At 36.9% G+C, this 14174-nt stretch overlaps 1 protein-coding gene across 1 annotated transcript in view; it reads right to left on the bottom strand.

Annotated features, from left to right (window-relative positions):
* The window catches only part of Vps13D (vacuolar protein sorting 13D), a 1260195-nt gene that overhangs the window by 533964 nt on the left and 712057 nt on the right, over window positions 1-14174 (bottom strand). The window contains exon 48 of the mRNA XM_090393926.1: window positions 8679-8972. Coding sequence (XP_090250052.1) covers window positions 8679-8972 — 294 coding nt within the window. The remainder of the gene's footprint in view (window positions 1-8678; window positions 8973-14174) is intronic.

Below are 14174 nucleotides of genomic sequence, written 5' to 3'. Positions count from 1 at the left end.
AAAATTATTATCACATAAAAACATAAAAACAAAGTAATGTAGTTTATGCATCACAATATGTGTCTCTCTGCTCAATGTGACTTGTGATTGTTTTCCCTTAGTCAAATTATCTAGATCCACTTGATAACCTAAGGTTAAAATTCGAATCGAAGCATGCAAATGTTCATCAGTCAGTCGAGAAGAAAAATTTTTTTTTTTCCCTAAAACTCATGGCAGAAAATGCTTGTTCTCATATGTATGTGCTTCCAAATGCGACTATCATCTTCTTTGCAAAAGCAGGATTAAATCTTCAAATTTTTTTGTAAGCATCGATAAAATTTTTGGATATTTTCTAACGAAAATGCGTTCTTTAATGTTTCATTGTGTTGTAGTTACAAAACTTTCATCTATAGTCGGTTTGGTACGTCATCAATATCGACATTAAAAGACATTCGATAGTAGGGAGGTAACTGAATCAGTTGAAATAGTTGAGTTACTGAGTGAGCACTTTGCAAAAGTATATCATCCAGGTGGTGACATTGCAGAAACGAATAAACCAGTAGATTATACGGGAATTGAGGTTAATGAAGTGGAGGTGAGTAGTCTATTGCATAACCTCAATGTCAATACATCTGTGGGATTGGATGGTATACCAGCTCGTGTTGTACGAGAAGCAGCTAAAGAATTGTCAGTACCCTTGACCATTTTGTTTAATTTGAGTCTCGGGTCTGGGTTAGTCCCGAGCGGGTGGAAAGAGGGGAAAATAGTTCCACTGCATAAAGGTGGTTCCAGGACTGCTGTTGTGAATTACCGACCGATTAGCATATCAGGAATCACTGTCAAGGTCTTAGAGAAAATAGTCAAGAGGAAAATACAAGATTGGATAGAAGAAAATGGGATACTGTATCGGGGACAGCATGGTTTTGTGAAGGGTAGGTCATGCCTCAGTAACTTGCTCACGTATTATAACACAGTGACAGCTGAACTGGATAAGGGTAATGGGTTTATGGTGATTCTACTGGACCTTGCCAAGGCCTTTGACAGGATTCCACATGGAATTCTAATCAGTAAATTGCGGCATATGTGAATGGACATAGGGTTGGTGAGATGGATAGGAGGGTGGTTGACGGAGAGATATCAGAGAGTGGTTTACTCGGGAGTAGAGTCCACAAGACGGCCTGTGACTAGTGGTGTGCCACAAGGATCTGTTCTTGGACCACTGCTGTTTAATTTCTTCATAAATGATATAGGAAATGATCTGAGAGGAACAGTTCATTTGTTTGCGGATGATGCGAAGTTGGGTAGGGCAATAGTGAATGCAGATGACGTCAAAATTTTGCACGATGATTTGGATAGATTGGAGGTCTGGGCTAAGGAGAATGGATGTCAGTTTAATGTGGCAAAATGTAAGGTTATGCATTTTGGGGTGAAAAGATTAGCGGCAGTTTACTGCATTGGTGGAACCGTGCTCCAGGAAATTGATGAGGCACGAGATTTAGGAGTGTTGGTAGATAAGGAATTGAAATTTAGGGGACACATTGCAAAAGTGACCAAAACAGCTCATCAAATCACTTGGTTGCTGAAGAATACGTTGACAAGCAGAGACAAGCAGGTTATTGTTCCTCTGTATCGAGCCTTGATAAGACCCCATCTAGACTACTGTGCTCAGATTTGGTCACCTAGGTTTCTTCTTGATGGGGAGGAGGTGGAGAGGATCCAGAGGCGAGTGACCAAGATGATAGCAGGTCTGTGGAATGAACTGTATGAGAACAGGTTGAGGATTTGTGGGTTGCAAAAATTGGTTGATAGGCGGAGGAGGGGAGATATGATTGAGACATTCAAATTACTGAAGGGTTTCTATAAAATTAATTCAGAAGATATTTTTGAGAACAGGGCTGGTTGTGGGAGGACTAGGGGACATCCATGGAAACTGGGCAAAAGTGTGGTTAGTAAAGGTGTTAGAGCTGGGTTCTTTACTTTTAGAGTAGTGAATGAGTGGAATGCGCTCCCTGAGTCTGTGGTGGATGCTGTGACAGTGAATGAGTTTAAGGCGAGGTATGATAGATACTGTATGAATGACAAATAGTTGTGATGAATATGATTTGGGGCCTCCCTCGATGAGTCTAATGACTCCCTGGAGTTGCCCGTAATAATAGTAATAGTAATAATAGTAATAAAAGAGTGCAAAAATAATCGCATTTCGAAGCTATTTTTATGAAATCTTATTAAAACTTCTGTTTGTAAATCTTCAATAATATCAACAGATTCGTGCAAAAGACATTTTGTGTTTGCTATCCAACTGTAGATGCAGATATGCAACATATAATGATGTAGATTTTCTTCCATCATATATTTCTTCAACAGACATAGTTTGCCTTCAAAAGGTTTTATGTCAGAAAACAGTTCTGATATTAATTTACCTTGGCACTGCAGGGTTAAATTAAGTTCATTATGATAGTTGTAATGTCTAACATAAATGCAAGAGACATAGTCCTTTTTTATCCGATAGTTGTGGTACAGTATTTTCATATTCCGTCATGAAAATACTGTATTACTTCACGTAAATTAAAAAATCTTTTTAGTACAGCAGTTATACGTAACCATCCAACAGTTGATTAGTAGATAACATCCTCTTGAATGTCCATAATGTCTTTCCTTGACGATAAAATTTTCCTGGTTACATGCCACGTAAGTATGGTCAACCTTTTACGGGCAGCCAAAAATGCACGTTTGGGCCACATGCAGCCCGCCAGTTGCCAACCGTAAATTTTATTGTTTATATGTAAACTTTATTGTTCATCATCATCATCATCATCAAATTCCTGCCATGTACCCTCAAGGGGTGTACAGGATATGACAGTACTACATGAAAAAATTACATCATTACTAACTTCCTATCTACAATTTTCCTCCAAATCAGTCTGTTACTTGTCAAGATTCCAACATTATCAGATCTTATATTTCTATCATCTAAGGCACTTTGTACCGTATCAATCCACCTATATCTTGGTCTTCCTCTGGGTCGTTTTCCTGCCAACCTGGCAGAGAACACTTGTTTTGCTAATCTTTCCTCTCCCATTCTATTTAAGTGACCATACCATCTGAGATTAGCTCTGCTAATGCATTCCTGGATGCTGACAATGTCAAGTTCTTTCCTAATATCCTCATTTTTAATATGATATTGCCATTGATGCCATCTGTTCACGCCTCTAATCTTTCTCAGGACTCTCATATCTGCGGTCTCTAGTCTTTTGTCAAGTGTTTTACTTCTGACCCAGCTCTCAGATCCATAAGTTAAAATTGGTTTGAACACAGTCTTGTATACAGCTAATTTAGTGTTCCGACTAATTTCTCTCTTATTCCATATGAATTTATTCAATTGACTTCCCACGATACCAGCTTTGCTGATTCTGTTGTCTATTTCTATATTTAGTTTACCATCTTCAGTAAAAATTGTGCCTAAGTAGCTGAAATGTTTTACTTGTTCCACAGGTTCTCCATTCACAACACAGTTGACATTTTCAATGATTCTGCCTATTTTCATTGTCTTTGTCTTTTTATTGCTGACCTTCATACCATATCTATTACAACGGCTATTCAATTTAGTCAGAGAATCTTGCAGACTTGTAGCGGATTTATTTAGAAGTATAACATCATCCGCATAAAGCAAAGAGCTGACATTAACATCTCCAATTTTGATATCAGGTTTAATACCACATTCCTTCATAATGTGATCCATATAGATAATGAATAACAGAGGGGATAATGTACATCCTTGTCTCACACCAGATTTAACATTAAACCATCTTCCTGAACTTCCTTCAATTCTAACTGCTGACTCACAACTCAAATAAAGACTAAGTATTGCTTGATATAATGCCCCATTGACACCATATAACTGCAGCGTATTGAATAGCTTCTCTCTTGGCACCTTGTCATATGCCTTTTCCAAATCGACAAAACTTAAATACAGATCTTTGTTATATTCCCATGCTTTCTCGACTATTTGTCGTAAAGTGAAGATCTGATCTTGACAGCCTCTATTTGGCCTGAATCCAGCTTGTTCTTCACCAAGCTTTTCTTCCACAATTCTTCTCAACCGTTTCTCAAGTATACTTGCATAGATCTTGCCGGGAACACTCAGTAGGGAAATACCTCTGTAATTCTCACATTCAGTCTTATTTCCCTTTTTATATATGGGTACTATGAGAGCTTTACTCCAATCATCGGGAATTCGTCCCTCTGTCCAGGCTTTCTGAACTATGCAGTGCAGCCACTGTAAGACTCTTATACCACCATACTTCAGCATTTCTGGTCGAATATCATCTACTCCTGCTGCCTTTCCACATTTCAAGCCTTTGGTGGCTTTTTCTACTTCAAGTATGGATATGTATTCCTGACTGCATGCCTGGTCAGTGTTTTTTACCACTGTGCTGTCATCACTGCTTGTTTCATTTAGCAGTTTTTCAAAGTAATTACTCCATACTTCAAGGATATCTTTTTCTCCTGTTTTCATTTCACCTTTATCATCTCTAATTCCTTTTACAGCACACTTTCCTCCATTCCTAAGCTTCTTCAACAACCTCCAGAATATTTTGCCACCTTCTTGATATTTATTTTCTATATTCTTGCCAAAGTCCTCCCATGACTTTTGTTTAGCCAGTTTTACACACTGTTTAGCTTTCTTACATTTGTCTCTGTATTCTGTAAGAGTAAAAGATGACTTATTTGCCAGGAACTTTTGATATGCTTTCTTCTTTTCCTTCACTGCCTCTTTAACTTCCTGTGTCCACCAGGGAGTTCTGATTTTTTTATCCTTGCACACAACCTCACCACATGCCTCTCTGGCAGAATCAATCAATGTTTCCTTCAGAGTTTGCCACTGAATCTCCAAGGTTTGATTCCTGTTCTCAAACTCTTTCATTTTCTTTTCAATAATATTTCTGTATTTTAGTCTACAGTTCACATCTGAGAGCTGCTCAACTTTTATTCGCTTTAAAACTTTCTTACATGTTATTCTTTTCAATATGAAATTCAATTTTATCCTGCTCAAGACTAAATAGTGATCACTTCCAATTTCAAATCCTCTGTACACTCTGGTGTCCTGCACCAGGGAGAAAACATCACTATCAACAATAACATAGTCAATGAGACTTTTCTTATTCCTAGCCTCTTCTCTCCATGTGAATTTGTGCACATTTTTATGTTGGAACATGGTGTTAGTAATAACCAGTCCATGTCCTGAGCAGAAATCCAACAGATATTTGCCATTATTATTAGCTTTGCTCTTTTCTCCAAATTTTCCCAAAATATTTTTGTATGTCTCACAATCATTTCCTACTCTACTATTTAGATCCCCAACAAGGATCAACTTTTCCTTTTTCATTGTGTCAGTTGCTTTTTCTAAAGCCTCAAAAAATTCCTCTACTTCTAACTTAGTAGAACCTTCTGTGGGACCATAGGCACAAATAAGTCTCATTGTCCAGTTCCCCATTCTCATATTTGCCCACATTACTCTACTTGAGACTGACTGACATTCAAGAAGATTAGCCTCGTATTTTGTGTTGAATACTATGGCTACTCCTTCTTTTCCTTGATTGTCATTTCCTGAATATAACATTTTGTATTTATTGCTCAGAAAGACCTCACCAGTTTTGGTCTTTTTTGTTTCAGTCACCCCTATTATGTCGATCTGGTACTTATCTAATTCCTCAGCTAGCTCCATTTCTTTGCCATTCAGGCTTCTTACGTTGATAGTACCGATCTTTAACTCTGGTGATGTTGAGTTGGGGTTTGTTTTCATATTTGTTCAAAATAAAAAATGATGGTACAACATGACAACTTTATTGTTTATATATAATATTTATAATACATTATATCAGGTAATGTATTATAAATATTATATATATTTAAACTCATTCACTGATGAAGCACCTCTGGCAACCCATTCAACCAATTCACTACCCCTCCAAGCGAAAAATCTAGTCCTAACATACTTGCTAACCATGGTCTTACAATTTCCATGGGATTTACAGATCCCTTATTCTCTCCCTTCCTGATGTACTGAAAGAAAAAAAAAAGACTTCAGTGTCATTAGTATAAATCCCCTTTAATAATAACCTATATGATTTTATCATGTCTCCTCTTTTTCACCTATTATTTAATTTTTGAAGGCCAAAGATCATCAATCTATTCTCATAGGGACATTCCATAAACCTGTCACAATCTCTCTCCCCTCTGGATCCTCTCTGCCAATTCTTCAACATCACATAATCCAGGTATCCAGATCTGTGCCAGTAGTCCAGATGTGGCATTATTACAGCCTTATATAAGGAAACAAAACTTCTCTATCCGTGCTTGTGTGTTCTTCACCAACCACATAACCCGATATGCTGTTTCTGCGACTTTTGCAATATGCCATTTGAACTTCTACTCTCTGTCCACAATCACCCCCTCCCCAAGTCCCTAGCATCATTAGTTTCCAACAGTTCAGTTCCAATAAGATAATATGCAGCTTGTGATCTCTTCTTCGTAAAGTGCATCACTTTAAACTAAATGTAAAGTGATGAACTTTACATTTGATGCACAAAAGGTAAAAGTCGACCATATTAAACTGGCAGACATTTACCTTTGCACATACTGCTAGTCAATTTAAATCTTCCTGCAAAATCTCTGCAACATTTCATTTACCATCACTCTTCCTAGTTTAGCAAACAACAGAATATTTCCTGTATCACTGATTGATAAATTAAACCAACAGAGGACCAAGTCCTATGGTACAGCTGGTCACCTGCCTTTTCCTGGACTCAACTCCTCCATAAACCACTCTTTGTTATCTGTTCATCAGCTACCCTCTAATCCAGTTCACAAGATTCACATCAATCCCCCATACCTCTGTACAGTCTAGCAATATCACTCGGTAGTCATTTCCCTTTTCCTACTCCATTATCACTTTATTATAAAAAGTAAGCAAATTACAGAGCCAAGACCTACCTATGTGAAACCATGCTGTCCACTGAATTCTGTCTTTCACCAATTTCTGTGATACCTTAACTGGTGTGGAAAATGGAAGCAAGTTGGAACTGTAGACATTGAGGTTGCCTAGGAAGAAGACTAGCATCACTAGATGGACAGCTGAATTGAAGATAGTTGAGTTTCATGGAGAGGATTCTGAAGAGATCTGGAGATTCTAAATTAGCCACTCTCTGGCATGCAATGTCTGACCTCTCAAAATATGTATCACCCTTGTGGAAAAAGGAATTGTGAAGTGTGGTTATGTACATTGGAGGTGGATAGTAGTGAATGCAGATGCTATTGTGGTTTCTTTCAGAGTAAGAAGTTTGGTCTGAATGACTGTAAGGGATGATAAATGTCATTTAAGTTGGTGTTAATGCCACTGATGTTAGCAAAGTGACGTGAAAGTGAGTTGAGTTTTTAATCAGGAGATTCTGGCATGGTTTGTATGTTATGTAGTGATTAGTTGTGTGTTATGTACTTTTTATTGCAAGTTGACACACTAGTTATATTAATGTACTACAAACTCATTACTTATATTAATGTACTACACATTATTTATATTAATGTACCAAAAACTCCCTTTCTGGCTGTAGCCAAAAAGGAGTTTGTGGATGAGATTCACATTTAGAAAAAACAACAACAAAAACAAAACAAAACAGTAAATATATATCATCCCATCTTCAAGTAACATGACATCTCAGATCTGATGGCTACTTATGATACAGCAGTTAATCCTATTAGTACTGTTAGTAAGCAGCATATGTTTTTCTGTCTGGTTTGCCTGTTCTGCAAAATGAAAAATTTGAATTTTTAGGATGAAAAACATTTCCACCTCCATATGAGACTGGTTAAATCACTTTCACTTGAAAATCCCTGATCAAGGTTTCTTCACATCCTGGAAGGGATTCAAACCTGGATCTTTCCAACCAAAGGGCACTACTGATAACAAATGTTGCTCTTAGAGGCTACTGATGTAACTTGAATGTTCTTAGAATCACATTAACAGATTTATTATTATGGTTTTTAGGTATCAGGTGACTCATTACTGGATGATGATGATAAATGCTACAGAGTTCATCACAGCACACTTCATTAAACTCATTCACAGCCTGTGCCAGTCTCATTTCACTAACTCACTATGAAAACAATGTGTACAAATAAATCTCTCCTATTTTCCTTAGTCATTACATATTTTATTGAACATCCAGAACAATGTGCTCTCTCTCTCTCTATATATATATACACACACACACACACATATATATTTGGTCAAGTATATAAGACCACCACCATCACTTACTGAAGTGGCTTGAAGAGATTCTGCATTTGATCACCAGAGCAGGATTTCTAGATTATGTAAAAAAAATAAAATGAAAAAAAAAAAAAAAGATTTTAAAAATGTCTCATTTCATCAGCAGTATCATCTCTGTTGTCAAAAGTTAATGAACTCTTACGCATATTCTCATAGCTTTTAACAAATTTAAACCTAATGATTTTTAATTAACAATGCCTAGCAAAATGGATGGCAATATGCCTTATCACAGACACACACACACACACACATCTCTCTCTCTCTTTCCATGGTTTTCTTTCATCCAAAATTCATGAAATGAAACTGTGAATAGTAAATGAAACAATCTCCTTAAGCCCTTCAGAAATATCAAATTGTTATAGAAACTTACCAGTAATTGTTAATTCAAAAAGAGGCACATCAGCACCTTTACAGTCATCAATGATGCAAAGACATCCACAAGAAATTCGAATTTCTAAAGAGCATAATGATATTTTGTCATATGAATCACTTTTGTTGTCCCTTGGTGAATTAACATCCACCTTATTTACAATATCCAAGTGAGTAGTGGCATTCTCTGTTAGCCAAAGACCAGCATCATCCATATTACCTTTGCAAATATTCAATGAGTGAATACAGTCATCTCTTGTAAATCCCATTTCCATTAAAAATGATATGGAATCCTCTACAAGAAAGGAGAGAAAAGTAGGATATTAATATCAAATACGGCACAGGTATGGGAAAATCTTAAATTTTATTACAGTCATTATCAATTCACACAAATGTCAACTTAATTAAGACATTACAAATACTAAAATATTCTCAATGACATTGATTGAGGTCTCATTAGATGAGTAGGATGCCATATGAGTAGGATCTTACACACTCCATCCTGTTGACTACAACTCACACATTCCTTACTAATGAGAGATAACAGCAGTACAGGAGAAGGCACAGAAAGATGGCCTAATATAAAATCAGGTCTATAATAAGGGTGCATCCTATATATCTACTCTTATCTGTTATCTATAGAGATCACATTATGAAGGAATGTGGTATTAAGTCTGATATTAAAATTGGATATGTTAATTTGGCTCTTTAATTTATGCAGATAATGCCATACTTATCAATTGTCTGATATGTATCCTCAAGGGAAGTTCAGGCAATTATGACAGCTGTACATCAATAAAGGTTCAAGCAATATGAAGTCGCACATTTCTGATATAGAAGTAGTAAAAAGGTGTAACACCTTATTATGAAAATACTCTAGATCAGACCTAGCTGAGTGTTTTCCCTTGGTTATAAATTAAAGATGCAAGAAATTTTATTCTCATTTAATCCTTTGTCCAAGTATAAGCAAACCTCAATAAATGTCAAAAACAGTGTGGATAAGTGGCCCTTCCTAATACATTTCAAGTGTATTTTATATACACTTGAAAAGATATGTGCATTGCATTATGGATGCCATGGCAATTGTAGGGTGATAACAAGCTTGTCACAACAAATGTAATAAGCTTGTTATCACCCTACTGAAGTATGGTAACCACTTAGCGAACCGGCCTGGTTTGCCAAGTGGTTAGTGTGTCTGCTCTCCAGCCAAGAGGCTGCGGGTTCAAATCCCACCATAGGCATGGATATTTGTGATTGTTCAACAAACTCTGTGTGGAAAGGGAATCTGCAACCCTTTAAGGGATTAAACAAGAGTATAATTTCTTGGCATCTTTAATTTATTCTCCCCATTCTTATAAATAGATAACATGTATTTATTCCACCATGGGCATGGATGTTTGTGATTGTCCTACAAACTCTGTGTGGAAAGGGAATCTGCAACCCTATCACTTATTCTAGCAAAAGACTCACTCCCAAAAATCACTCCCTTATGGTCACTCCTGTGAGGTACGAGAGTGACCATAAGGCATCTACACATGTCAAATGTGAAAAATAAAATTGAGATCATTATACGTATCATAGGTTTCTTTGAAGCATGAGATGTTTGAGGACAGCAATGTATGTCATATGAGTAGGATCTTACACACTCCTTCGTAATGAGGGATAACAGCTACAGGAGGCACAGGAAGAGGAAGATGCTCTAATATAAAATTAGTTTATCTGTTATCTATAGAGATCACATTATGAAGGAATGTGATATTAATTATTATTATTTGATGCCAAAGACTTATTGAGGGAGGGCACCTACTCTACAACTCTCTGTCTCCAACACTCAATCCACCAACTACAACGAACCACAACTACCATCATTATCTACACCAACGCAATAAACCGCCCGCCACTGGTATTTTCAGACAATCACAAAAATCCATGCCCATGGAGGGATTCGAACCCGCAGCCTTTTGGCTGGAGAGCAGATATGATTACCACTCAGCCAACCAGACTTTGAGGTTTTTCTTATTTCTTGTGTCATCTTTCCACATAAACTTGTGCACATTTTTATGTTGAAATATGGTATTAGTAATGTTTAGTCCATATGCTGAGCAGAAATGCAGCAGATACTTATTAACATGGTTAGACATAAAAAAAAAAAAACATTGCCCTTTTTCCGAATTTTCCCAATATATGCCTGTTGGGATTCCCTTCCTACTCTGCTGTTTAGATCTCCAACAAATACCACTTTTTCCATTTTCTTTATGCCTGCTCTTTATGCTGTCCTTCTGTGGGTCCATAGACAAAAATAAGTTTCATTGTCCATTTTCCCATTTTGAAATTGGCCCACAAAATTCTATCTGAAACTGTCTTCCAATCAAGAAGTTTATCTTCATTGTTTGGTGTTGAATCTTCACTACTCCTTTCTTTCCTTGATCATTATTGCCTGAATATAACATCCTATGCTTATTATTTAGTAAAATCCCAACTATTTCAATCTTTTTTGTTTCAGTGATGCCAATTATTATGTTCACATGGTATTTTTCCAGCTCTTCTGCAAGCTTGATTTCTTTTCCATTAATACGCCTTATATTGATGGTTGCTATCTTCAGTTCTGATGTTGGGTTTGTTCTTCTTCTAGAAGATGAGCTTGAGTCTGTTCCAGTAGCTGACTTTTCACTGCTTGCCCAGGATCCCTGATGAAAACAGTGGGCCGTTAACTGGGTGACACCCCAGCCAGAATGAAATGTAATCATGTTGCACCATCACACTATTTGTAGTTTAAGCCAATAGAGAGAGAACAAATTGGTCAGCTAAGTCCCAAATTTCCAGATCATCTTTGTTAGTTCAGTATAGTGTAGATGCGTATTAATGGGGTGCACCACAAGGAAATGAGGAATAGACAAATGTCATACTCCTAAAGAAAAAATATAGTCTAAGTCTTGACAGTTTAACAGTTTATTTATTTAACTTATTTTCTATTATTTCACAGATATTATTATTTCGCTAGCCTGGTTGGCCGAGTGGTCAGCGTATCCGCTCTCCAGCCAAAAGGCTGCAGATTCGAATCCTGCCCTGGGCATGGATGTATGCGATTGTCTGTGAAAATACTAGTGGTGGTGGTGGTCATGGACAGTAAATGGCGTTGGTGTAGATGATGTCATTCGATATAGTTAGAGGATTGAGTGGTGAAGACAGAGAGTTGTAGAGCAAGTGACCTCCCTCAATGAGTCTGAGACTCCCTGGAAGTGTCAAGAAATAATAGTAATATTATATCCAGTATCTTGAGAATTCATCAAGGACTTGAATATATTGCATAAATGGCCAGATAAGTGGAAATATTAGTTCAATTTTGCACTTGGTGGAGAAATTTTAAAGGAAGAAAACGAGATGAGAGATCTAGGAGTGATGGTGGACAAGGACCTGAAATACATGTGCCAAATTGCACAAGTTGTTAAGACATCACATCAGATAATGGCAATGATGAGAAGGACCTGGCAAGCAGAAATAGAGAGGTTATGATGCCATTGTATAAGTCCTTGATCAGGCCTCATATGGATTACTGTACATAGATTTGATCGCCAGGTTTTCATGGTGAAGAGTGGTAAGGGTTTCAGAGTAGATTCACAAAGGTGGTCAGGGGGTATTTGGAATGTAGAGTACGAAGACAGATTGGGAGAATGTAAGTTGCAAAACCTCATGAACAGGATGAAAGGGAAGGGGATATAGCACAAACACAGTTTGTCACAATACATGAAACCTCAAGAATTTGATATTACAGTGGAACTAGTTTTTAAGTGAAGAGAATATGTTGGTAAGGGTTTCAGAGTAGATTCACAAAGGTGGTCAGGGGTCTTTGGAATGTAGAGTACGAAGACAGATTGGGAGAATGTAAGTTGCAAAACCTCATGAACAGGATGAAAGGGAAGGGGATATAGCACAAACACAGTTTGTCACAATACATGAAACCTCAAGAATTTGATATTACAGTGGGACTAGTTTTTAAAAAAAATGCAATGGACAATGCCATGGAACTAAAATCCTAATCGGCACCATCTATTGTTGGCTAAAGAGAGAAAAAACAAGTATTAATTTGGTCTTAAAATGACTGTCTCCCAGATTTTTGGTAAATTGATACAGCAACAATTGTTGAGGTTTGGAGAATAATTTAAACTTGCTGCTGATTCCAAAAACAAGCTCTCTGACTTATGACTTCTGTGTATGAATTTTGTTTTCTTCCATCAATCCTGTGTGAAGAGGAATCCAAGGCATGATCTGCTAGTCCCAAATTGCCATTGTGAATGTATTTATGTTCTTCAAAGTGGATGTCAACAGTTCTTCCTGTCTGTCCATAGTAAGCCAGGTCACAAGTACAGGACACTTCATCTACTCCAGGAATGTGATTAAGGTGAGAGTTTGTCCTTAGAGGAAGAGATGAGTGTTGCCAGTTTGACACATGGTTTAAATGTGGTGTGGAGCTGATATTTATTAAACACTATAAATATCTTTTCGAATGTTCCCTGAATGTTATGGAAAGATAACAATTTTGCGGTAGCCTATGTATTAAGTATCTTGTGTGTTATGTAATGGAAGTGATTTCAGGAAACATTCAGTATTTTTTCTATTCTTTGTGGATTATAAAAAATTGTGACAAAAGTAATGGAGTTTAGTAATAAGAGCATTGTCACTGGGACAGATGGCTCTGTGAGTTCGTGTTTGTAGGATACCATATTTTTGAGCTGGATGATGGTGTGATTATTTGTGCAAATATCCTTGTATGTGTGGGTTTTCTATAAACAGAAAAAGATAATGAAACATCAGGATTGGTTTGGTTTATTTGGATTTATGGCCAAAGCAATTCAGGCTATGAGGACAGTGTTATTATGGCTGTTAATTGCATGTGTTCTAACAGCTGGTTTGCCTGCTTTGTGGGGAAAAAAAAAAAAACCTGCTACCTCTATACGAGACCAGCTAACTTACCTGCAGCTGAAAAGCCCTGATAAAGGTTCTTAACATCCCAGATGGATTAGAACCCGGGTCTTTCTGATCAAAGGGCATTGTCAAATCTGACTGAATCAGGAAGGTGTGTGACTAGTTTATTTAGGAAGTGCAGACAGTCATTAGCTTCCTGTTCCAAATTGAAGTGGATTTTAGGGTGCACTAAATGCACCAAAAATGTACCTAATGTGGCCAAATAGCAAACACATTCTCAACATAGCACACTCAAACTACTGATTTTGGAGTAGCTATATTTATAGTGAGGTTTTCTAAATGGTCTGTATAGAAATGATCTTTCCTTTCCATGAAAAATAACCTGCATATACTGTAAATTTACCAATGTAATGGTACATTTACCAATAGTGAAGTAATATCGAAACTAATCATTATGTCTGAATTTTTTAAGATTTTTTTTTCAATATATTTTAAGGTGAACAGAATTTTCAAAGGAGGAAGAGTTACTTGTATTATCCAACATTATTTCAAAGGCAAATGTTTATAGAAACTG

The sequence above is a fragment of the Typopeltis vanoorti genome, chromosome 6 (genome assembly GCF_054136105.1).
Source record: "Typopeltis vanoorti isolate ZY-2024b chromosome 6, IOZ_Tvanoo_1.0, whole genome shotgun sequence".
Classification (NCBI taxonomy): domain Eukaryota; kingdom Metazoa; phylum Arthropoda; class Arachnida; order Uropygi; family Thelyphonidae; genus Typopeltis; species Typopeltis vanoorti.
This window is presented reverse-complemented; position numbering and strand designations above follow the sequence as displayed.